General features: G+C 44.2%; 1 protein-coding gene across 1 annotated transcript in view; it reads left to right on the top strand.

Moving 5' to 3' along the window:
* IFI30 (IFI30 lysosomal thiol reductase) overlaps positions 1–23,078 on the top strand; it is an 84,369-nt gene that overhangs the window by 39,712 nt on the left and 21,579 nt on the right. Inside the window, exons 3-6 of the mRNA XM_073544982.1 lie at positions 556–630; positions 1,163–1,258; positions 3,240–3,392; positions 20,240–20,308. Coding sequence (XP_073401083.1) covers positions 556–630; positions 1,163–1,258; positions 3,240–3,392; positions 20,240–20,308 — 393 coding nt within the window. The remainder of the gene's footprint in view (positions 1–555; positions 631–1,162; positions 1,259–3,239; positions 3,393–20,239; positions 20,309–23,078) is intronic.

Genomic DNA, 23,078 nt, shown 5'->3' with positions numbered 1-23,078 from the left:
GGATGATTTAATTTATTTTGCCACCCGTTTGAAGGTTTCTTTTCATTTTAATGCCTGTATCTGATGTTCCAAGTTAATTTGTTTGCATCTGGGTCCAGAAAAGACTAAACACCACTGTGGAGCTTATTTCTCTGAAGTTCCTTGCACCTGGTATCATACTTATTAGCCAGCCTTCTGTTGTTGGTGCCGCTCTGGTCCTCTTCTGCAGGCTGTGAACACCTGGCTCGCCCAACAAACAATGGAGTGATCCAGAAGTCACTGCTCCAATGTAAGTATTGGTGTCAAAGAACGAGACTCTTCAACACTTGCTGGAAGTCAGCACGAACAGTCTTAATCTCTCCACGTAAGTCAGGAGCTGCGGTGGCAAGAAGGTGGAGCAGGACTAGAGCGATGCTGGTAAGGGCAGAAGACCGTGACTGCTAGTTATATTTCTAGGTGCGGGGAACTTAGATTTCTAATGCCACGCCTGAGCTGAAATTCCAAGTGGTGCTTTAAAGGAGGCCTAGAAAAGTCAGATTAATTCTCTAAACAAAAAATAAATCCTGTTTTGTCTAGGAGAAGAATGTATCTGGAAAATGGGAGTTTACGTGTCAACATGGACCAGATGAATGCTATGTAAACACAATCGAGGTCTGTATATTAATGCAAACATTACACAACATGCCGGCCGTGGACCATAATTTACATCAACTCCAGTAACCTTTAATATACCGTACATATTTCAGGGGGAAAAAAACATTACTTCGATAATGCCTCAAAATAAAGAAAATACTTCAACTGTGCATATCGTCTCAACCAACTAAGTAATCCGTCATCTGTCAGACCAGATGGCAGTCTGTCCTTCCTATTCCATACCTCCGAAGGGTCAACTATCATTTTACCCATAGCTATGATCAAAATGAAATGCATATGCTTCCTACAGCAGGAGCGGTTATCAGAATCCATCCACACAATTCAAAATTTCTTTAATGCAGTCTAAATATAATTACGGTAACGTGTCTGTTTTATGATTGTTATGGCTGTAGACTACCACAACAACCTCTAGCACCACAGTATAGGCTGACACCATAAACGTCAACTGGGAAAGCATTAAAGTAGCACAACTTTTATTTTGTTCTTGGATTTCTGTCTGAACTTTGCTTTTGTATGCACTTTATTTTAGGCCTGTGTTATGTATCACCTGAAGGACCTACAAAGCTATTTTTCCGTGATTTTCTGCATTGAACAGTCCTCTAATTTGACAAGTGCTTTGGAGCCAGTAAGTAAAAATGAAATAAGGGTTTGTAATATATAGGAAGAAAAAAAATACTTGTTGGCTTATAGTGAACACAGATCATTCCTGAGGCATACTTATTTCACCTGATAGTCAGACACATTCTTTGGAGACCAAGTCATCTGTTTAGTATTTGAGCATGGTAATGCTTAAGGAAGTGATCCTAAACCAAGACATTCAGGATGAAAATATATAATGTAGTAATCTAATGGTCCCCATTTAATTTTTTTTTTTATTAAAGCATATTAGAAAAACCGCTTTTTAACATGATTTAATTTTTCTACCTACTTCCTATTCCACATTTCGTTTGCATATTGCATGCACTGGGATTCTCAATCAAGACCTCAGGGGGCAGAGACTGCGGTCACTGTCGCAGTCTCTGTCCCCATCCTGAATCGGTGTCGTCAGTGACATGCATTTGAGGATGGGCTAGTCTGAGCTGGCATGCATCGGCTGTCAATTATGAGTATGAGCTCCCTTCTTACTGTGCACCATTTTCAGTTCAGTGACAATGCGCTCCCTCTCTGGCTTTAAAGTTACAAGCCAACAAGAGGGCAATGTCCGTGCATGTTGTAAGGTGAGAAGACAGCAAGCAAAAGCCAGTCCCGCACCCAATTACCTACACTTTTGCCTTCTGAGTTACAATATTTGCTACATCTGTTTTGCAGCGTTGACACTATACACTATACCTTTTGCTTTTAGAAAAATTGGGTTGATGCCAGTCAGCCATACAATATATTGCACGTTGTCCTTTCATAACAAATATGAGTAACTGTATTTCTGAAAATAAACTGCCTTTGGGAGAAGACTAGAGACTCATACAATGACTTGTTCCCACCTCCAGAGACTATCATGGGGGCAAAAAGCATCTGCTCAGACATGTATGATTCATCAATGATCACTATTACATGGAAATAATTCTTTAAGGGACAGCTGACCCACAGTAGCTGAGAGATCAGAATTATCTAAAGATGTATTAGACATTTGAGGGGACCAAAGAGGATGTCAATATTACAGTTGTTACTATATGAAGGGCCCCAAATCTATATTTTTCTCAATTAAAAATGTGTGTATATTATTATTGTTATTATTCTGATCTACAGTTTCCCTCCATCACCAGATCGCAGCTTAGGGCTACACAAAAATGACACGCGACTCCTCCACCCTTTTATTTGGGAGCTTGCCATGTCCAGATCACAGCTGTGGCCGTCACTGTAGAGGAGATGTCGTCAGACACTCGCCAGTCTCCTATGGCATGCGGGTTCTGTATTTGCTGTGTAAGCATTCGATCTAGGCAGCATGAAGAGATTCTTAAAACATAATGTTTTACTAAGTTGTATAAAACAGGGATATTTCCAAGGGAAAGAAACGCATACAAAAGTACATATACCAATACTACAAGTGCGTAAGGAACATATAACTGTATAGAAGGTGCCATAGTGCATAAAAAGATGGTTTAGATCTCACCCATTTTTGACATGAGGATGTAGAAGTCCATGGAGTCCCACGAGCAGCAGAGGTCAGGTGTAGACCTTATCTACCCTGTCGTGCCCTATGCACATGCTCCCGCCCGAACAAGGGCCCTAGTGTAGTGCTGACCATATTATCCCAAAATAAATGGTTCCCTTGGATGCGTTTCAGTCTCAAAAATGAGCTATCGGGAATGTACATGTAGGGGGAAGAACAAGGCATGTATTGCCCAAAATGTACAAGGCAGACACGTCGGTGTCTATAGAGGATAAACATGGGGATATATCTTAAGAGGTTCCCTACACTCGTATGCATGACCTTCACTCCTGGAAATAAAAATGGCAGCCCCAGTGGCTGCAGAAAAAAATAAAAATGAAGGGCACGGTTAACATTTTTATCTTTTTAAAATAATTGATACAAAAATAAAAAGCATGACATGTTTCCTTTTTAATGCATAAATTCTTAACTTCTCTTCTCTTGTCATTTACTCTTCCAGTGCCTTGCAGCATATCAGCCTGACTTGTCGGCCAAAACTGTTATGGACTGTGTGAATGGTGACCTAGGGAACAAAATTATGCATGAAAATGCCATAAAAACAGATTCACTAAATCCACCACATGAGTTTGTGCCATGGGTGGTTATTAATGGGGTAAGTTGCGTACATGTGGTGATGTAGATGAGCAGTGTGTTACACAGCAACTTAAGATTTAGGAGCGCACATGGTTTAAATGTTACAAATTGTCTTCCTGATGGTTTCTTACCCTCAGTTCAGATCTGAAAATCTACCACGAGGTTTCTCCTAACAAATGGACAAAATTACAAAGCAATTTAAAAAAAAAAAAAAGAAAAAAGCAAGCTTGCATTTTTACCATTTAATAAAAATCCCCTCTGTTCTTAAGGATGAGGGGCTTTTGAGTTTCTAGTTTACAACTTTGCCTACGTTGCCACCCATCTCTGCAGTTTCTCAAAGGTGGGAGTTTTCCTAGACAAGAAGTAAGCACGTGCAAGCTTTACTGTTGGCAAATTCTGCTGTGAGGATGGCTATATCTAGCCTTTGCCCCTGCATTCTGCCCCACAATATGGCCAGCTGAGGCACCTCTGCTTCGGCAGCATCAGTGTTAAGTTTGGGGTAGTGGCTTGGCTATGCTGCTGGTTTTGAACTGGCAGTCTACAAGATCAAATGGCCTCCCCATTCCCAACCAGTGGGCAGGATGCAAAAAAATTAGCTCTTAAAAGGAATCTTTAAAGCTAGCTGTCAGCAGGATTTTAAGTAAACTATAGACTTTATAAGAAACTTGTATACACTGGCGCTGACCACCCGGGGAGGGAAGGTTACTCAGATGCTGCTGGTGAAAAACAGGTTCTGTATCTGTCCCTGTTAATGGGTAGAACTATGATAAATAAATGCAATATTCACCACGCTATGCTGAGGGTAAAAAATAAACCTAAATAGTGATATTCGAGGGGTGTCTCCCCTCTACGTCACGGCTAGTATTGCTAGTGTATTGATGTAAAACTCTTAACAGGTGTAGGGTCATGGGCCGGGCTGGGGGGTGGTCCCTCTGTATACCGCACATAGATGTCACAGACAAAAGATGGAGGCAGGTTTCGGGTACAACAGGTCCAAGTTTATTCCTCACCGTCTGACTGACGGTCTCAGCAGTATAACGTAATACCTTCACGGCCTTCCGTTTCCAGGCCTCGCTACACACACTGTACTTTTTCACCAGGGACGTAAACACACGTACCGTCCCTTTTTTCACTTGGTGACGATCCTGTCAGCACAGTCACTGTGGCCGCCTTAGGCCCGTACACCGTCAGCACTTTTACTGGTCAGTTATCGTCTTCAATACGGTATGCTTTTCCCCGGGGCCTCGTCTGTACTGCGGTACTTCATGTCAGGACCACCCTCCTGACTTTCTCTCTCCTCAGTCCCCTGGTTTGGCTCTCCTCACAGCACACAAACTGTCAGACTTCTGGTCTATTGAGCACCTCCCGGGGACTGGAACTTTCTGGAACCCTCCTGTCAAATTTATAACTTTCCTGGTTCACTGTAACTCCGCCCCCCCATGACCAACTGTTTCTAAAGCCCTAAGCTGCTGTCAAGTCCTGATCTCACACTCCTCCCTGCCATCTTGTGGTCAACCCCAGGTACTGCACGTCACCTACACTTTCCTAGCTGTTTCCCCACTGTCATAACTGCTATCTGCCTAAAATGTGCAAACCCTCCTTCCTACTTGCTGACAAGTCCGTCAGGTCACCTTCCCTACACAGGCGTTGGCTATAGCTTCTTATCGGCAATCATCCCATGTGTATACAATGACAGCACCTATTTGCAGCATCAGGCACCTGCCTTCGCTAGCTATACGCTGCACCCCCAACAACACTACAAGTAAGTACACTGTAGACATTACGTATACAAACTAACCCAGAATAGATATCAGCTACAGTTTTTACTTACAGAAACCATCCAATATATACATTATCTCTAGGTCATCCATATTCACCTATTGGACCAAGGCCCTCATGTTCTATCTACAGGCAGCACCCTAATCTAGTAAGTGCTACACCTTATATAACAAATATCGCCTTGCATCCTAATATCATATCCCTTTGTATGGAATCCATTTATTAATTACATTATTACCGTAGAACTTTCCAGTCTCTGCATCAGCAGAAAATTGTTTCAACATCGCGGCTGAGTTTTCAGTTGACTACATTTGTTTACATAACCACTCTGAAGGATAAAACTTCGACGCTCATCATTTGTTGATCCCAGTAAGTACCAGGGCTGTGGAGACGGTAAGCCAAACCTGCGATTCCGACTCCTCAATGACTCCAACTCCACGACTCCGACTCCCATATATTGCTTATATTTAAGTGAAAAATTTATTGTAGTACAATGTGAACATCAGACTTTTAATCATTTCTATGATCCAATAATCAAGATATTTAGATAGAACATAATATTTATTTATTGGAATACAACTTTAGAACACAAAACTGTAATAAATTGTAAATATGTAATACACTGTGTACATGTATACGGTACAGACCAAAGTTTGGACACACCTTCTCATTCAAAGAGTTTTCTTTATTTTCATGACTATGAAAATTGTAGATTCATTCTGAAGGCATCAAAACAATGAATTAACACATGTGGAATTATATAATTAAAGTGTGAAACAACTGAAAATGTCTTATATTCTAGATTCTTCAAAGTAGCCACCTTTTGCTTTGATTACTGCTTTGCACACTTTTGGCATTCTCTTGATGAGCTTCAAGTCGTAGTCACCAGAAATGGTCTTCCAACAGTCTTGAAGGAGTTCCCAGAGATGCTTAGCAGTTGTTGGCCCTTTTGCCTTCACTCTGCGGTCCAGCTCACCCCAAACCATCTTGATTGGGTTCAGGTCTGGTGACTGTGGAGGCCAGATCATCTGGCGTAGCACCCCATCACTCTCCCTCTTGGTCAAATATCCCTTACACAGCCTGGAGGTGTGTTTGAGGCCATTGTCATGTTGAAAAATAAATGATGGTCCAACTAAACACAAACCGGATGGAATAGCATGCCGCTGCAAGATGCTGTGGTAGCCATGCTGGTTCAGTATGCCTTCAATTTTGAATAAATCCCCAACAGTGTCACCAGCAAAGCACCATCACACCTCCTCCTCCATGCTTCACGGTGGGAACCAGGCATGTAGAGTCCATCCGTTCACCTTTTCTGCGTCGCACAAAGACATGGTGGTTGGAACCAAAGATCTCAAATTTGGACTCATCAGACCAAAGCACAGATTTCCACTGGTCTAATGTCCATTCCTTGTGTTCTCTAGCCCAAACAAGTCTCTTCTGCTTGTTGCCTGTCCCTAGCAGTGGTTTCCTAGCAGCTATTTTACCATGAAGGCCTGCTGCACAAAGTCTCCTCTTAACAGTTGTTGTAGAGATGTGTCTGCTGCTAGAACTCTGTGTAGCATTGACCTGGTCTCTATTCTGAGCTGCTGTTAACCTGCGATTTCTGAGGCTGGTGACTCGGATGAACTTATCCTCCGCAGTAGAGGTGACTCTTGGTCTTCCTTTTCTGGGGCGGTCCTCATGTGAGCCAGTTTCTTTGTAGCGCTTGATGGTTTTTGCCAATGCACTTGGGGACACTTTCAAAGTTTTCCCAATTTTTCGGACTGACTAACCTTCATTTCTTAAAGTAATGATGGCCACTCGTTTTTCTTTACTCAGCTGCTTTTTTCTTGCCATAATACAAATTCTAACAATCTATTCAGAATGACTATCAGCTGTGTATCCACCAGACTTCTGCACAACACAACTGATGGTCCCAACCTCATTTATAAGGCAAGAAATGCCACTTATTAAACCTGACAGGGCACTCCTGTGAAGTGAAAACCATTTCCGGTGACTACCTCTTGAAGCTCATCTAGAGAATGCCAAGAGTGCAAAGCAGAAATCAAAGCAAAAGGTGGCTACTTTGAAGAACCTAGCATATAAGACACAGTATTGTTGTGAGTTCATTTTCCCCTTCGCTGCTGAGGTCTGGTGAACTCCCTCTTCTGGTAAAGGAAGGTAGTGAGCCTGATTATCAAGCACCTGAGCCTAATGATGATGACTGGCTGAGTGGAGTTACAGACTGGATATAAGGCCGGCGACGCCCTTCTGCCTTGCGGGTGATTTCTCTGAGGCATTCTTGGAGACCAGTCTGGATTCCTACTCCTCAAAAGCTAAGTTTTCTGCTCTGCTTTTTGCATTTGTGTTTTGATTTTGTTTTGCTTTGTTTTTCTAGATTTCTGCCATTCCCTGTTGGGTGAGCTGAATTCCTATTAGCTCTGTCTTCAGAAAATACCTGAGTACTGATATAGTATTTTTGAAGCCTAGCGTCTTCAGGGCCTTTTTCCATATCTGTCTGTTGGCTTTTGTCTTTGATAGGGTTTTGGCAGATTGCAGACAGCAACCTTTCCAATTTAGTTAGCTTGGGCCCCATCGTTTGCTCAGCCTATCTTTCTATCTGTGTAAGTGTTTTTTCATCTTGCTTCACCGTCATTATATGTTGGGGGCTGCCTATTACTTTGGGGTCTGCTCTGGGGCAGTTTAGATTTCCCTTTCTGTCTTTAGGCTATTTAGCTCTCCGGCTGTGATCGAGGGGTCTAGGGCACCGTAGGAACCCCCCACGGCTACTGCTAGTTGTGTTGATAGGTTCAGGGGTCTGCAATCTCATAGCTGCCAACTTCTCTGGTTTTCTGGATGTAGCGACTATTTTTGTTTGCCTCCTACGGTGACTCTTTCATAACATAGTATTGTCAGTTGTTTCACACTTTTTGTTAATTATATAATTCCACGTGTGTTAATTCATAGTTTTGATGCCTTCAGAGTGAAGCTACAATTTTCATAGTCATGAAAATAAAGAAAACGCCTTGATTGAGAAGGTGTGTCCAAACTTTTGGTCTGTACTGTGTGTGTATATGTATGTGTGTATATACGAGGGGCAATCCAAAAGTAATGATGATCAATAATAAACACAATGAATATAGTCAAAAAAAATTTATCTTTCTACATAGTCTCCTAACAAGTCTATACATTTAGTCCATCTCTTTTCTAAACTTAGAATTCCCTTCGAAAAAAATTCTTGATCTTGACCCTCAAAAAAACTCCCCAACAGCGGTTATCACGTCGCTATTGTCAAATTTCTTGCCCCGGAGGTGTTCCTTGAGCCGAGGAAAGAGAAGTCACTGGGGGCTAGATCTGGCGAATAGGGGGTGTGTTCCACCAGTTCAAAGCCCGCTTCTTGAATGGTAGCCATGGCAACTGCAGCTTTGTGAGCCGGTGCGTTATCTTGGTGAAACAGCACTCCAGCCCGCAGTTTGCCGCGCCTTTTCTCCTTGATAGCCTCCCGCAATCTTCTTATTTGTTCTGTGTAGTAGGAGCCCGTAATAGTGGCTCCCTTCTCTAGATAGTCCACTATAATAATTCCTTCAGCGTCCCAAAAAACGGACGCCATAACCTTCCCTGCTGAGCTTGACACTTTGAATTTCTTCGGCGTCGGCTCGTTTCCATGTCATCGATTGTTTAGTTTCGGGATCAAAGTGGTGGATCCAGGTCTCATCCATGGACAAAAAATTCTCCTTGTCTGCTTGGAACTTTTCGAGATTTGCTATTGAAATGTCAACTCGTTTCTTCTTTTGCTTGTCGGTTAACATTTTTGGCACCCAACGCGCGGAGACCTTTCTCTTATGCAATTCTTTTGCATGGATTCTTTGAATACTGCCATATGAGATCCCTGTGACCTCAGCTACATGACTGATAGTCACTCTTTGATCTGCCAACACAGCTTCAACTTTTTTCACGTTTTCTTCATTGAGGGACGTGGATGGGCGTCCTTCGCGATGTTCATCTTCCGACGATGTTCTTCCCAGCTTAAATTCCTTGGCCCAGTGTGCAACTGTGGAATATGGAGGAGAAGAGTCCCCCAATGCTTCCACCAAGTCGCTGTGTATGTCTTTGGTAGACATTTTTTTCAAGCAGAGGTATTTGACAGCTCTGAGCTCGTTTTTTTTCCATTTTGATGTTCACTCCTTGGCAGTTCATATTCAAATGAATGTAGCACCTGGGAATCGTGGCTTATTTACCGTAAGTGGGTTTTTTTTTTTTTTTTCCTGGACTAGTGGGTACCTAAGAGAGAGAGAGTGTGTGTGTGTGTGTGTGTATATGTGTGTGTAATATATATATATATATATATATATATATATATATATATATATATATATATATATATATATATATATATATACACACACTCTCACACTATGACTTCTCGGCTAAGATAAAGCCTAGATCCTCAGGCTACATTCACACTATGGGCGTAGCCAGGATCAAACCGGGGGGGGGGGCAGAATTTCATACTGCACACCTCAGCTGCTGCAGAACCTCATACTTCACACCCCTACACTTGAAAATAAAGCCTGAACCTTAAGAAGATGTGGTGATGAGTGCAGTCTATTTATTCCAACTGTCAGTTGATGTTACTGAAGACGAACAATGCCTGTCCTGGACGTCCTTTTGGGCAGCTATGAGGTGTACCTGACTGGTGCTAAAAAAAAAAGGAGTGTTAGTCTGTGTGCTATCCGGCTTTCATTCTTTTTGGTACAGATATTATATGGATAGACAGATATGGATATATAGAGCAGATTTCTAATCTGCTTTTGCTATTGAAAACATTATCTATGAGCTCAAAAACCTTTCAGGTGATGCGGTTTTTTAAAAAGCTGATCTGCTTTTGCAACTGAAAAACGTATCAAACGCAGGAAAAACGCTGTGTGTGAATGTAGCCTTAGATCAGGAATAGAAGTCATTTATAGGACATTTCATAACTTTCCCAAATTCCTATGAAAAAATATTCAGCACATTCTGCATTGAATTACTGTACCCAATTTATTATATATTGTCGGAGTCGGTCCATTTTATACCGACTCCACCAAAATGAGCACCGACTCCGACTCCACAGCCCTGGTAAGTACACAGGCGTCTACAGTCAGCTTTGTATGTAATCTTATACTAAATCTATTAATCGGGTATTAACTATCACGTATACCATTATTATCCTACCAGCATCTAAATCCACTATTGAATACACCACCTACCTGTGGACTTATGACTTTTTTTGATATCTCTATTTCGTTTATAGAAAGATTTATTTTTTACCCTCAGCATAGCGCGGTGAATATTGCATTTATTTATCAAACTATAGACTTTGACGGTATTAAAATGATACCAGGGGTGAAGAAATCCATCTTGTAGTTCTCCTGTAAATCTTCCTGCTCTAAGGCCCCCGTCACACATAGCGACGCACCAGCGATCCCGACAATGAAATGACCTTGTTAGGATCGAGGTGTGTCGCTATATGATCGCTGGTGAGCTGCCAAACAGGCAGATCTCAGCTGCGATCAGGACCAGTGACAACGCGGGTATCAAGCGCGCGTCGCTTAGTTACCCGCTGTGTACCTCAGATACCAGCGTGCTGATGCAGGGAGCTGGTATCCAAGGTAAACGGCGGGTTTCTAAGCGGTGCTTTCGAGCATGATCAGTGATACCCGGCGGGGGGGTGGGGTGGTCGCTGATAAATGTCACACACAGCGATATCGCTGGTGAGAGCGCTGTTGCGTCACAAAACTTGTGACTCAGCAGCGATCTTGCTAGTGATCTCGCTGTGTGTGTGAGACTGGGGCTTTAGCCAGAGAAATCAAGTAAAGACCTGTCCACAGGTCACCCCATCATAGACTGCTTGTCCTCTGGTGCTGCCTTTCCTAAGCAGTCTACATGTGCATGCAGGTCAAGGTTAAAATACCTTGATATGTGCAATCCGATGTCTTATTCCAGAGAAATCCACATTTTTCTTATGTAAATGAGCTGTTAAGATATATGGGTGTGAAACATGTAGCTCAGGGGAGCAAGACTGTCATTACATGTCTCGCACTGGTAATAAACCCCCATACATTTAAAAGACGCTCTGGAAGCAGATTCTCAGGGAGATCTGTGTCCGGCTTATAGACCTTAATAGCTCATTAACAGTTTAAGAAAGTGTGGATTTCTCTGGAAGATGCCATCAGATCGCAAATATCAAGATATCATTTTCTTCAGCTTAGTATGATTCAAATGTTATGAACCCCACTTCTTTGGACTTAAAATACACATTTTGTTTGAGAAAAAGGTTGGGGGGGGGATCCTGTAGCCTACGGGGGTGGGAGCCAAGGTGGTAAGAATGGGGCTGTAGGCACTGGGCTGAGAGGAGGGGTGTGTTGCAGCAGTGTGAGGTCCATTGATCTCAAAGAGGTGGGCTTCAGGAAAATGGTGCAGATTTAGAGCTTGGCTCAATGGCTATCGTGAAATCTTTGAATAGGGTCCAAAGTGACAGGTTGTTGACCAGTGGCCTAGCACATTTTGGCTGGCTGATATCTTCATTTGAAATTCTTATCTTCTTACCCCAATTATTCTATGTTTTCTAATTCTTCAGCCTCTATAAGCCTTCTACAAGTTATCAGACATAGATTAGTATTATGAGGAACTGTCAAATCTAATTGTAAAAAACACTTACAATATGTTCATCAGTGCTCCACAATAGTTATTTAACCCCTTTATGACATTGGACGTAGTATTCCGTCCATGTGCCCTGGGACTTAATGTCCATGGACGGAATAGTACGTTATACGCGATCAGCCGCGCTCACAGGGGGAATCCTGGCACTTTATCCCCCGAAACACTGCGATCAAACATGATTGCAGCATTCCAGAGCGGCTGACAGCCCCTTTGCCTTTCGGCTCGGAGACCTCGTGTCATGACGCGGGGTCTTCATTGCTGCCTTGGAAACCTGATGTCATGAGGACCTCCTGGTCTCCAGCTGAAAGACTTCCTGTAATGCGCAGTGCATGTCAGGAAGTCTCTCGGGTCAGTGTAGAGAAGTTGCAGCGCTGACAGCTTCTATAGCATGCTATAGAAGCGGTCAGCCTGCACAAAATGAGTGTCTCATACTGGGACAAAGTGGAAAAGAATTTTTTTTTTTTTTTTTTAATAATTGTAAAAATATTTAAAGAATATTCCATCAATAAATATTTGAATTAAAAAAATCTAAAACCATAAAAGCACACTTAGTATTGCCGCGTCCGTAACAACCCGACCTATAAAACTGTCTTACCAGTTAACCCCTTTAGTGAACACCATTAAAGGCAAAAAAAAAAAATGCTTTCATACCACCAAACAAAAAGTGGAATAAACGTGGTACCGCTGAAAACGTCATCTTGTCTCAAAAAACAAGCCGCTATATAGCTCCATCACCGGAACAATAAAAGTTCTAGCTCTCAGAATAAAGCAATGCAAATTTTTTTTCTATAAAATAGTTTTAACTGTATAAAAGCGCGAAAACATAAAGTTTTATAAATGAGGTGTCGCTGTCATCGTACGGACCCGAAGAATAAATCTGCTTTATACCATTCCATAGAAATTCATGAATTGCTGTTTTCTCCCTCACCCATGACAGCACCACGGAGAGAGGGGGTCCGCCCATCAAGGACAGGAACCTACAGACAAAAGAGCGGCACCTCTCCTCCGCCCCCAGTTGGGTTCCTGTCCTTGACGGGTGAACCACGGCAGCAGGAGCGCAGCGCTTACCGGAAGGTGAAGATCCGGGACCGTCCCGTCCGCGGTCAGACAGCGGGGAGGCCCCTGTCGCGGCGGGGTCGGTTGCTGAAGCCGCCACCGCTGCAGCTGAGGGGCTGTCCAGGGTGAGCGGGCGGGGAGGACCGGGCCGCCGCTCCGGGAGGAGTAGGGGACGCCGGTATAGGGGCAGCGCCGGGTACAGAGGTGTACCAAGATGGCGCTGCCCCGGAAGTAGAAGGAGGAACTTCCGGGTCCCCGCGGTCGGCACATGCGCAGTACGCACTCCCCGGGGAGAGGCAGCGGTGCAGGCCGGGAAGACAGGTGACGCCAGGGCGGCTTATTCAAATTTGGAACGCTGAAGCAGCCTCAGGGCTGGAAGCGTTCAGGCGCGATGGATAGCGACCAACATGAGGAGCTACAGCAGCCGCAGCAGCAACATAGGCAGCATCACCAGCACCGCCAAAAGGATAAAGACGGACGGGGGAGCCGGTCCAGTAGCCACTCCACGCAGCATTCAACTGCAAGGAGCAAGTCACCTGCCGTGGATCGCCCAGTGAGGGATTTGGATCCACTTCCAGAACCGGTACCTGCAACCGCGCATGGGGGGTAAGTGGATCTTCGTGAATGTTCCCCATTGTAATAGACTTCTTTCCCTTAGGGAAAGAAGAAAGAAAAAAACAAGAACAGGGAATGCCCCACCTGTAGGAAACCATTACCAACGCCCTGGGAGAAAAAATTGTGTGACTCCTGTATACAGGAGGTCCTCGGCGGTGAAACCCCAGATCATGCCGCAGACCTAAGGGTGGTAATCCGCGCAGAAATTCAGAGTGCCCTTTCATCCAAAAAACGGGAAAGGAAAGGAAGGAAGGGGGACGTGGTAATAGAGTCCCAATCAGAGAGCTTATAGTCAGGGGAAGTCACCTCCCATACTGTAAATACCGACTCGTCATCCTCCGAAGAGGAGACGGAAGGTCGTCATTGTTTCCCCCTAGACGAAGTGGATGCCTTAGTAAAGGCGGTAAGATCCACTATGGGGGTGGAAGACCCCCGGACTGATAGATCAGTCCAGGACATTATGTTCGGAGGACTGGGTCAAAAGAAACGGAGGGTATTTCCGTTAGTTAAGAACGTCCAAGGCCTCATAGATAAAGAATGGGAAAAACCGGATAGGAAAAACTCTATGGTTCCTTCCATCAAAAGAAAGTACCCATTTGATGAGGAGGCATCCACATCGTGGGATAAGGCCCCCAAACTAGACGTGGCGGTAGCCAAAGCTTCAAGAAGGTTTGCACTCCCCTTTGAAGATATGGGTACCCTGAAAGACCCGTTAGATAAAAAAGCGGATACCCTACTTAAGGGCACCTGGGAATCAGCAGGGGGAAACATCAGGCCGGCGGTAGCGGCAACCTGTACCTCCAGAGCTCTTATGGTATGGATAGACCAATTGGAGAGACAGATAAGGGAAGGGGTTCCCAGAGATAAAATCCTGGAATCCATGCCAATGATAAGAGGGGCGGCAGCCTTCCTGGCCGACTCTTCGGCTGATTCGATAAGATTGTCATCTAAAACGGCAGCCTTGTCGAATGCAGCTAGAAGAGCTTTATGGTTAAAATGTTGGCCTGGGGATCTCCAGACAAAAATGAAGTTATGCGCCATTCCCAGTGAAGGAAAGTTCCTCTTCGGGGAAACCTTGGATGGCATCCTCGAAAAGGCAAGCGACAAAAAGAAAGGCTTCCCAAACCTAGGACCAGTGAGCGCCACAGGCTTTAAACGGTCCTTTCGGAACAAAAAGTTCTTTCAGAGGAGACCCCCGAGAGACCAAAAATGGGAAGACAGAAGAAGGGACAGGGGGTTCATCTTCGGGAACTCGTCCCGGGATAAAAAACCCGCCAAGTGACTGTGGGCCCAGGGTGGGAGGGAGACTAAGGTTTTTCCTCCCAGCCTGGGAGAAAATATCCAACAATCCCTGGCTGATAAATCTTGTAAGATCAGGATTAAGGATAAACTTTTATTCTCTCCCGCCGCAAAAATATATAATTACCCCGATAAGGTCGTCAAAAAACGAACAGGACGCCCTCGAAAAGGAGGTCCTGAGTATGTTGGACAAAAAAGTCCTACAGGAGGTTCCCCCACAGGAGAGGCAGGGGGTTCTACTCGCCTCTCTTCCTGGTAACCAAACCAGACGGCACCTTCCGCACCATCATAAATTTAAAAAGACTAAATTGCTATATCAAGAACGAAAAATTCAAGATGGAATCGATCAAATCGACCATCAAAATTCTCTTTCCGCAATGCTTTATGGTGGTCTTAGACCTCAGCGATGCCTACTACCATGTCCCCATTCACAAAGAATCCAGGCAATACCTCAGGCTAGCAGTCTCGATAGCAGGAGAAATAAGAGAATTCCAATACAAGGCCCTGCCATTTGGGATCTCAGTGGCTCCACGGGTCTTTACGAAATTGGTGGCAGAGATGATGGCTCACATAAGAGAACAGGATGTTCTGATAGTGCCTTATTTGGACGACTTTTTAATAGCGAGCAATTCAGGCCAGAAATGCACAGAACAGAGGGACAGAGTGATGAGCACTCTAAAAAACCTCGGGTGGCTTCTGAACCTGAAAAAGTCAAGGCTGGAACCAAGGAGAGTCCAGGAGTTCCTAGGCCTGACACTGGATTCAAACATCCAAGTGTGTTACTTGCCAGATCACAAAAGGGACAGAATTATTCATATGGTACAAAAAGCGAGGCAAAACCCTTCTATGACACTAAGACGAGCAATGTCCCTGTTAGGGTCCCTCTCTGCATGCTTGCCGGCGGTCCAGTGGGCACAAATACACATGAGGGATCTGCAGTGGGATATCCTGACCAACCAGCGGGCCTTAGGAGACCACTTGGAACATCATATTACGCTAGTTTCAAAAACTATTCATTCCCTAGCCTGGTGGGAGGACAAAAACAACTTGTCCAAAGGGATCCCCTGGGAGGCCAAGATCACACATGTAATTACCACCGACGCCAGTCCTGTGGGATGGGGAGCACACATGGGCATCAGTGTGGCTCAAGGGGGATGGAGAAGTCAAGAACTAAAAGCCTCCTCGAATCAAAAAGAACTGCTAGCAGTAAATTATGCCTTGAGTCACTTTTTGCCAGCATTAAAGGGCCATCATGTCCGGATATTCTCGGACAACCGAGTAACAGTGGCCTATATAAACCACCAGGGGGGAACCAGGTCCAGAACGCTAATGGAGGCATCCTCCGAGATATTCAGGTTAGCCGAGGAAAACTTACTGTCCCTATCGGCGTTACACATACGGGGAGTATAGAACCAGACAGCAGACTTTCTGAGCCGTACCCAACTACATCAAGGGGAGTGGGCTCTAAATCAGTCCGTTTTTCAGAAGATTGTGGAAATGTGGGGAACCCCAGACATAGACTTATTTGCAGACCACACAAACAAAAAAGTGGAAGCATTCTGTTCTCTAAATCCCAAGGGGAATCCTCAGACCCTGGACGCATTTATGCTCCCATGGACACGGGGACTACTGTATGCCTTCCCACCGACCATTCTCCTCCCGGCGGTGATAAGGAAAGTCAGGGAAGAGGGGGCTCGGGTAATACTTATAGCCCCTTTCTGGCCAAAAAGAACATGGTTTTCATGGCTCAGAATAATGTCAGTAACCGACCCCTGGGTTCTACCAGATCTCCCCGACCTTCTATCGCAGGGTCCTGTGCTACACCCCCAAGCAGTGAACCTCCATTTAACAGCATGGAATTTGAAAGGTCACTGCTGAGGGGGAAAGGATTTTCAGAAAATCCAATTTCCACGTTACAAAAAAGTAGAAAACCAATTACAATCAAAGCCTATGGTAGAACCTGGAGGAAATTCCTATCCAGTTCGGGGGCAAAGGTTCAGGATGGAATACAAATGGATAAAATCCTGGAATTCCTCCAAAGGGGGTTAGAACAGGGACTAGCGACTAACACACTGAGGGTACAGGTAGCGGCCCTAGGCGCCCTCTATAATCAGGAGGTGGCGAGCGACCCTTGGGTATCACGGTTTATGAGGGCCGCAGCCAGGTCTAGACCAATAGCTACCCAGAAAGTACCATCATGGGATCTGAACTTAGTGTTGTCAGCCCTAACAGGACCCCCATTCGAGCCTATCCAGTCAGCTCCACTAAAGACCCTATCATTAAAAACGATACTGCTAGTGGCCCTAACATCGGCTCGCAGAGTGAGTGACATTTAAGCCTTATCGGCATTACCCCCATTCATTAAAATTATGGAGGATAGAATTATATTGAAACCTGACCCTGCATATTTGCCCAAGGTAGCAACACACTTCCATAGATCACAGGAGGTAGTCCTTCCTTCCTTCTGCCCAAACCCTACGAATAGAGGAGAGGAGAAATTTCACACATTAGATGTGAAGAGGTGCTTAGTGCACTACCTAGGGGCCACCAAGGGATGTAGGAAGGAAGGATCTCTCTTTGTGTGTTTCCAGGGACCTTGAAAGGGGCTCGGGGCGTCCAAAAGTACCCTGGCAAGATGGATAAGGGATGCGATTGCCCTGGCATACTCATGCAGCGGGAATACCATCCCGGAGGGTCTAAAAGCCCACTCTACGAGAGCAATGGCGACCTCATGGGCAGAAAGATCAGAGGTATCAATAGAACAGATCTGTAAGGCGGCCACCTGGTCAACACCTTCTACCTTTTTCAAACACTATCGCCTACATCTAGCCTCTGCGTCTGACCTGACCTTCGGGAGAAGGGTCCTTCAGGTGGTGGTCCCTCCCTAAGCTACCAATCTCTGAAATTCTCTCCGTGGTGCTGTCATGGGTGAGGGAGAATAGCTTAGTTACTCACCGATAACGGTGTTTCTCGGAACCCATGACAGCACCCGCTTAATTCCCCCCCTTTTTTTCACACGTGCGGTGAGCACGATTTAATGTGTGTAGAGTGTTCTTAGACACGAGGCTTCTCTATAAGTATACAAATTATAATGTTATGTATATACTTTTGTTGTTAACTAACCGGGAGACCCTCTGATGCTCTGTAACCAACTGGGGGCGGAGGAGAGGTGCCGCTCTTTTGTCTGTAGGTTCCTGTCCTTGATGGGCGGACCCCCTCCGTGGTGCTGTCATGGGTTCCGAGAAACACCGTTATCGGTGAGTAACTAAGCTATTTTTGTTCATTCTGCCTCCCAAAAATAGTAATAAAAAGCGATCAAAAAAAGTCATGTGCCCGAAAATGGTACCAATAAAAACGTTAACTCGCCCCACAAAAAGCAAGACCATACGTAACACTGTGGGCCAAAATATGGAAATTACAGCTCTCAAAAAAAAAAAAAAAAGTGGTGATGCAAAAACTATCTTTTAGTATGTGACAGCAGCAAAACATAAAAACCCATTATAAATCGTAAATTAACCCCCTCCCTTTATCACCTCCTTAGTTGGGGAAAAATAAAAAATGCATTTCCATTTTCTCGTTGGGATTGGGGTTAGGAGTGTATTGGGATTAGGGTTGGAGTTAGAATTTGAAGGTTTCCACTGTTTAGGCACATCATGGGCTCTCAAAACACGATATGGTATGTGATCTCAGTTCCAGCCAATTTTGCATTGACAAGTCAAACGGCGCTCCTTCCCTTCTGAGCTCTGCCATGCGCCCAAACAGTGATTTACCTGCACATATGGGGTATCGGCGTACTAAGGATAAATTGCTTTTGGGGTTCAATTTCTCCTGTTAACCTTGGTAAAATATTTCCCACATGTCTATTGTTTTAAGTATTTTGTGTGACATATCTGTTTTAAGGGCATGAAAATTCAAAGTTGGAAAATTGCGAAATTTCCACTTTTCACAAAGGCAAGAGATATCAAACTTTACCACTATAATGAAGTACAATATATCATGAGAAAACAATGTCATAATCACCAGGATCCATGGAAGCGTTCCAGAGTTATTACCTCATAAAGGGATAGTGGTCAGAATTGTAAAAATTGGCCTGGTCATTAAGGCTACTTTCACACATCAGTTTTTTTGCGACAGGCAGGATCTGGCTATTTGTTAAAAAACCGGATCTGTCGTAAATTTTGGAGAACTGAAGAAACGGATCAGTTTTTCTGCCGGATCAGTCTAGCAGGTTTGTTTCCTGGGGGCTGGCCAATTGGATCTGAGCATGCGCAGACTTAAAAAAAAAAAAATATGGATCCAGTAGCCGGATCCGTCTTTTCTCGGATTCGGTGCATTCCAGCGCCCATAGGCTTCCATTATAGCAAAAAATGGAAACGTCAGATCCAGTGCTGTCCGGTTTTTCGCCGCAGACAAACGTTACTAGAGATGGTTTTTTCCAGAAGCTGGAATTAAACATTTAGCCGGATCCAGCGAAAACCGGAAGAAATGGAAGGCCATGCAGCAGGATCCGGCGCTAATACAATTCAATGAGGGCAAACTGGATCCGGCAGCAGCTTTCGCTGCATTCGGTTTTCTAACAAATAGCCGGATCCTGCCTGTCAGAAAACCTGATGTGTGAAAGTAGCCTTACATGCAAACCACCCTTGGGGTTAAAGCTGCATATGGGCACACTTTTTGTCTACATGAGCAAATAAACAATACTAATTATAAAAAGAACTTTGTATGCGCTAAAAATAACTGGTGTCAGAAGCCTTCCTGTGCTTCTATATATCTGTGATGTGGCGTGCTATCCTTGGTTTCACCCAAAGGTATGAAGATGGGATGATTCGGCTGTCCTGATCCACCCAGAAGTGGTAAGTCACCTGTCCTGGATCCGTGCTTGATCCTCCATAGACCACATGCTGGCCGGTCACGTCTGTTTATGCAGATCTGCCAAAATCTGCCGTCTTGTGCCTGTGTGATGTCACTAAAGCCGAAGACTTTCCTTCCCAAAGGGAGAGTCCGACTGTTCATCTAACACTTTTGAGGCTCTGACTTGCTTTGTCAGATGAAGGGTTCAGAAATGTGTTGGATCAACAGCTGGACTGTCTCTCCCTTTGGGAAGGAAAATCTGAGGCTTTAGTGGCGTCGCACAGGATGGCAGATTTTTGCGGACCAGTGTGAGAACAGATGTGACCGGCTGGCACACGGTCTACGGTCTGCAGTGAATCAAGCACAGAATCAGGACAGGTGACTTGCCACTTCTGGGTGGATCCAGGACAGCCGAATCATCCCGTCTTCATACCTTCGGGTGAATCCTAAGATGGCATGCCACATCAGATGTATAGAAGCACAGGTAGGCTTCTGACAAGCACCAGTTATGCTTAGCGTATAGAAGACTATCATTGTCGTCCAATGTTTTATATAACTTGAAATGTCTCATGTTCTTTGTTTTAGAAACACAACGATGCACTACAGGATTCAGCCATAAGTGCACTGTTCAACCTTGTCTGTGACATGTACACTGTGAGTATTATGCTTGTCACAATTCATCCTATTCTTGTGCAGTAGTACATATGATGTAGAACACTGCATCTTAACTTTTTTTTTTTATATATCACGTTAAGGTAAACCTGATGTGTTGTCCCATCCACCGTTGTCACATATCAGGCACTGGCTGTGTATGTTGCCAAGAAAAGCTTACTTTAAAAGCACCTTGGAGGAATGGACAGGCCGGTCCCTGGCGGCTTCTCCCAGCCTTCTGCCAATCACTGACAGGTCGCTCACTATGCGCACATGCAGGGAGAGACAAGTCAATCCAGTGCAGCAGGAGAGAAGCCATCGGCGACCCATCTGTCTAACTTGTCTACTATGCAGCTCTGTCCCCAGCGGCTTTTAAAGTGTATTTCTCTCAAACGCCGCAGTGTTTCAGAGTCAAAGATGCCTGACTGTGTGATCATGCTGCCGCTGGCTCTAACAGCATGCATCTGCTGTAGGTGTTAAGTGTGGCATTGTGCAGAAAGCATTTGAATTCGCAGCTCTAGATTTGAAGAACAGTAAAAACAATTTTGAGAATTATCAAACTAAATGCACCATGATAAAGGCCGTGGTGTGTGGGGTTTTTTTTTTTTTTTTTTTTACACTTGTCTAACTAGAGTGCAGATTTTCGGGAAAGGGGTGTGACAACGTGCACAATTCTTCCAACTATTAACTGGTGGAGCTGTGTTTCCACAAACTGCAGTGTGTGTGTGTTTGTGCTTACACAGCATGATCAAGTGCTGGTGCCAGTGATGAGTGTTTTACCCCTCTGATGCCACTATCAATAGTGACTGCAACACTGATGGGCATCGAAGAGGGAGCTCCCAATTTGTACATGTGTGCCGATCTTCTCCATGGTGACGCCAGACTCAAAAATGGCCGCAGCGTCACCCATGGATGGTGGCCTGTAAGCGCCTGCTCAGCGGATGAGCTGCCACGCCTCCTCCCGGAGTGCGATGCACTGTTCTAATGCTCTGCAGTGCAAAAGCATTACATAGTATTAGATCAGCAACCAGCACAGGGAAAGTTGATGTCTCATTCTGGGACAATGTAAAAAGGTAAATATTTTTAGTAACTTAACAAGACCAAAAAATTGGTAAGTAATCCAAAAAAATTACTTATGTGAAAGCAAAAGTACACATTTTGGTATTGCCACGTCCAGAACAACCTGACCTATAAAACTGTCCCCCTCAGTGAACACCATAAAGAGAAAAAAAAAAACTATACTTCATCATACCATCAAACAAAAAATGTAATAAAACAAGGACAAAAAGAGTAATGGAAAAGTCATCGTGTCTCGCAATAATCAAGACACTATACAGCTCAATCAGTGGAAAAATAAAGTTCTGGCTCTCAAAATGAAGCAATGCAAACAGTAATTTTTCCATTAAATAGTTGTGTAAAAGTGACAAAACATAACACACTTGTAATTATTTTTATATTTTTTTTTCTCTGTAACCGTACTGACCCAAAGAATAAAGCAGCCTTATCAATTTCATCACACGCAGAAAGGCATAAAAAAATCCAGAATTGCAGATTTTTGTTCATTCTGCCTCCCACAAATTTGAATAGAAGGCGATCAAAAAAGTGTAATGTGCCTGAAAGTGGTACCAATAAAAACATCAGCTTGCCCCTCAAAAAAAAAAAAAAATCCATCACATGAATGCCAGCCGAAATATGGAAAGGACGGCTATCTAAATACGGGGATGCAAAAAAGTAAGAAAAAGCTTCTTGGTGTCAGCAGCCAAACAAACTATATAAATCTGGTATTGCTGTAATTGCACCAATCCAAAGAATAGTCATCTAATCACTTATACCGCACGAACGGTGTTAAAAAGGAATAAAACCAATTCTTCTCCTGCTGTAGATTTGTTCATTTTGCCTCTAAAGATTGCAGTAAGGCTAGACTCATTTATCCTGCGCCCTACGCTGAGCAGTTACTGCAAGGTTTCTGTGTAACTCTGAAATGCATGATTCAGATGGAACCCCCGGTGGACGATCCCTATAATGAAACAGGTGGAGTCACTGGATGCCGTCTGGCCTGTGATTCGGCGGAGTCCGTCTTTCTTAGGCGTACGTAAAAGCGCTTTCTGCCACAGTGGTTCTGCTGCCTCATTATAGTGAGTGGCTCCCTCAGGGGTTTCATCTGAATCGCGTTACTTTGGGATTTCCATCTAAATCTCCGAGTAAGTGCTCAGCCTAAAGAGCAGGATTAAATGTGTTCCCAATAAGTTTCAATTAAATCAACAAAAAAAGCAAGTCCCCACTCAGGTCTGTTATTGGAAATATAGGTGCTTCCATGTTACTGGTAGCACAAAGACTCTGGAAAAGCAAAATGGCTCCTCGCTCCCCAAAAGAATTCAGCAAATTCTCCCCTCCAAAATCCAAATGTTCCTCTCACTTCTGAGCCCCAGTGTGCCTAAACAACATTTAGTGTCTACATGTCTGGCATTTCTGTAGCAATGAGAGCTTGCCTAACTTTGTGTCTACAGTAGCATGAGCTGTCCACTACAACGTACAGAAAATACAATGGCAGTTTACAAATTTTCACTCCAATATCCAAAGATGCTTGTTTCTGGAAATCTCCCATGGAGTCAAAATTGTAACTACACCTGTAGATAAATTCCCAAAGGGGTATAATTTCCAAAATGGGGTTACTTGAGGGGGATTTCTGCTCTTCTTACACTAAGGGGCTCTGTATATGGAGTCCACAAATTATTCTAGGAAAATCTGCGCTCCAGGAGGCAAATTGCGCTCT

The sequence above is a fragment of the Dendrobates tinctorius genome, unplaced genomic scaffold (assembly GCF_039654945.1).
Source record: "Dendrobates tinctorius isolate UK_male_01 unplaced genomic scaffold, ASM3965494v1 ptg000011l, whole genome shotgun sequence".
Classification (NCBI taxonomy): domain Eukaryota; kingdom Metazoa; phylum Chordata; class Amphibia; order Anura; family Dendrobatidae; genus Dendrobates; species Dendrobates tinctorius.
This window is presented reverse-complemented; position numbering and strand designations above follow the sequence as displayed.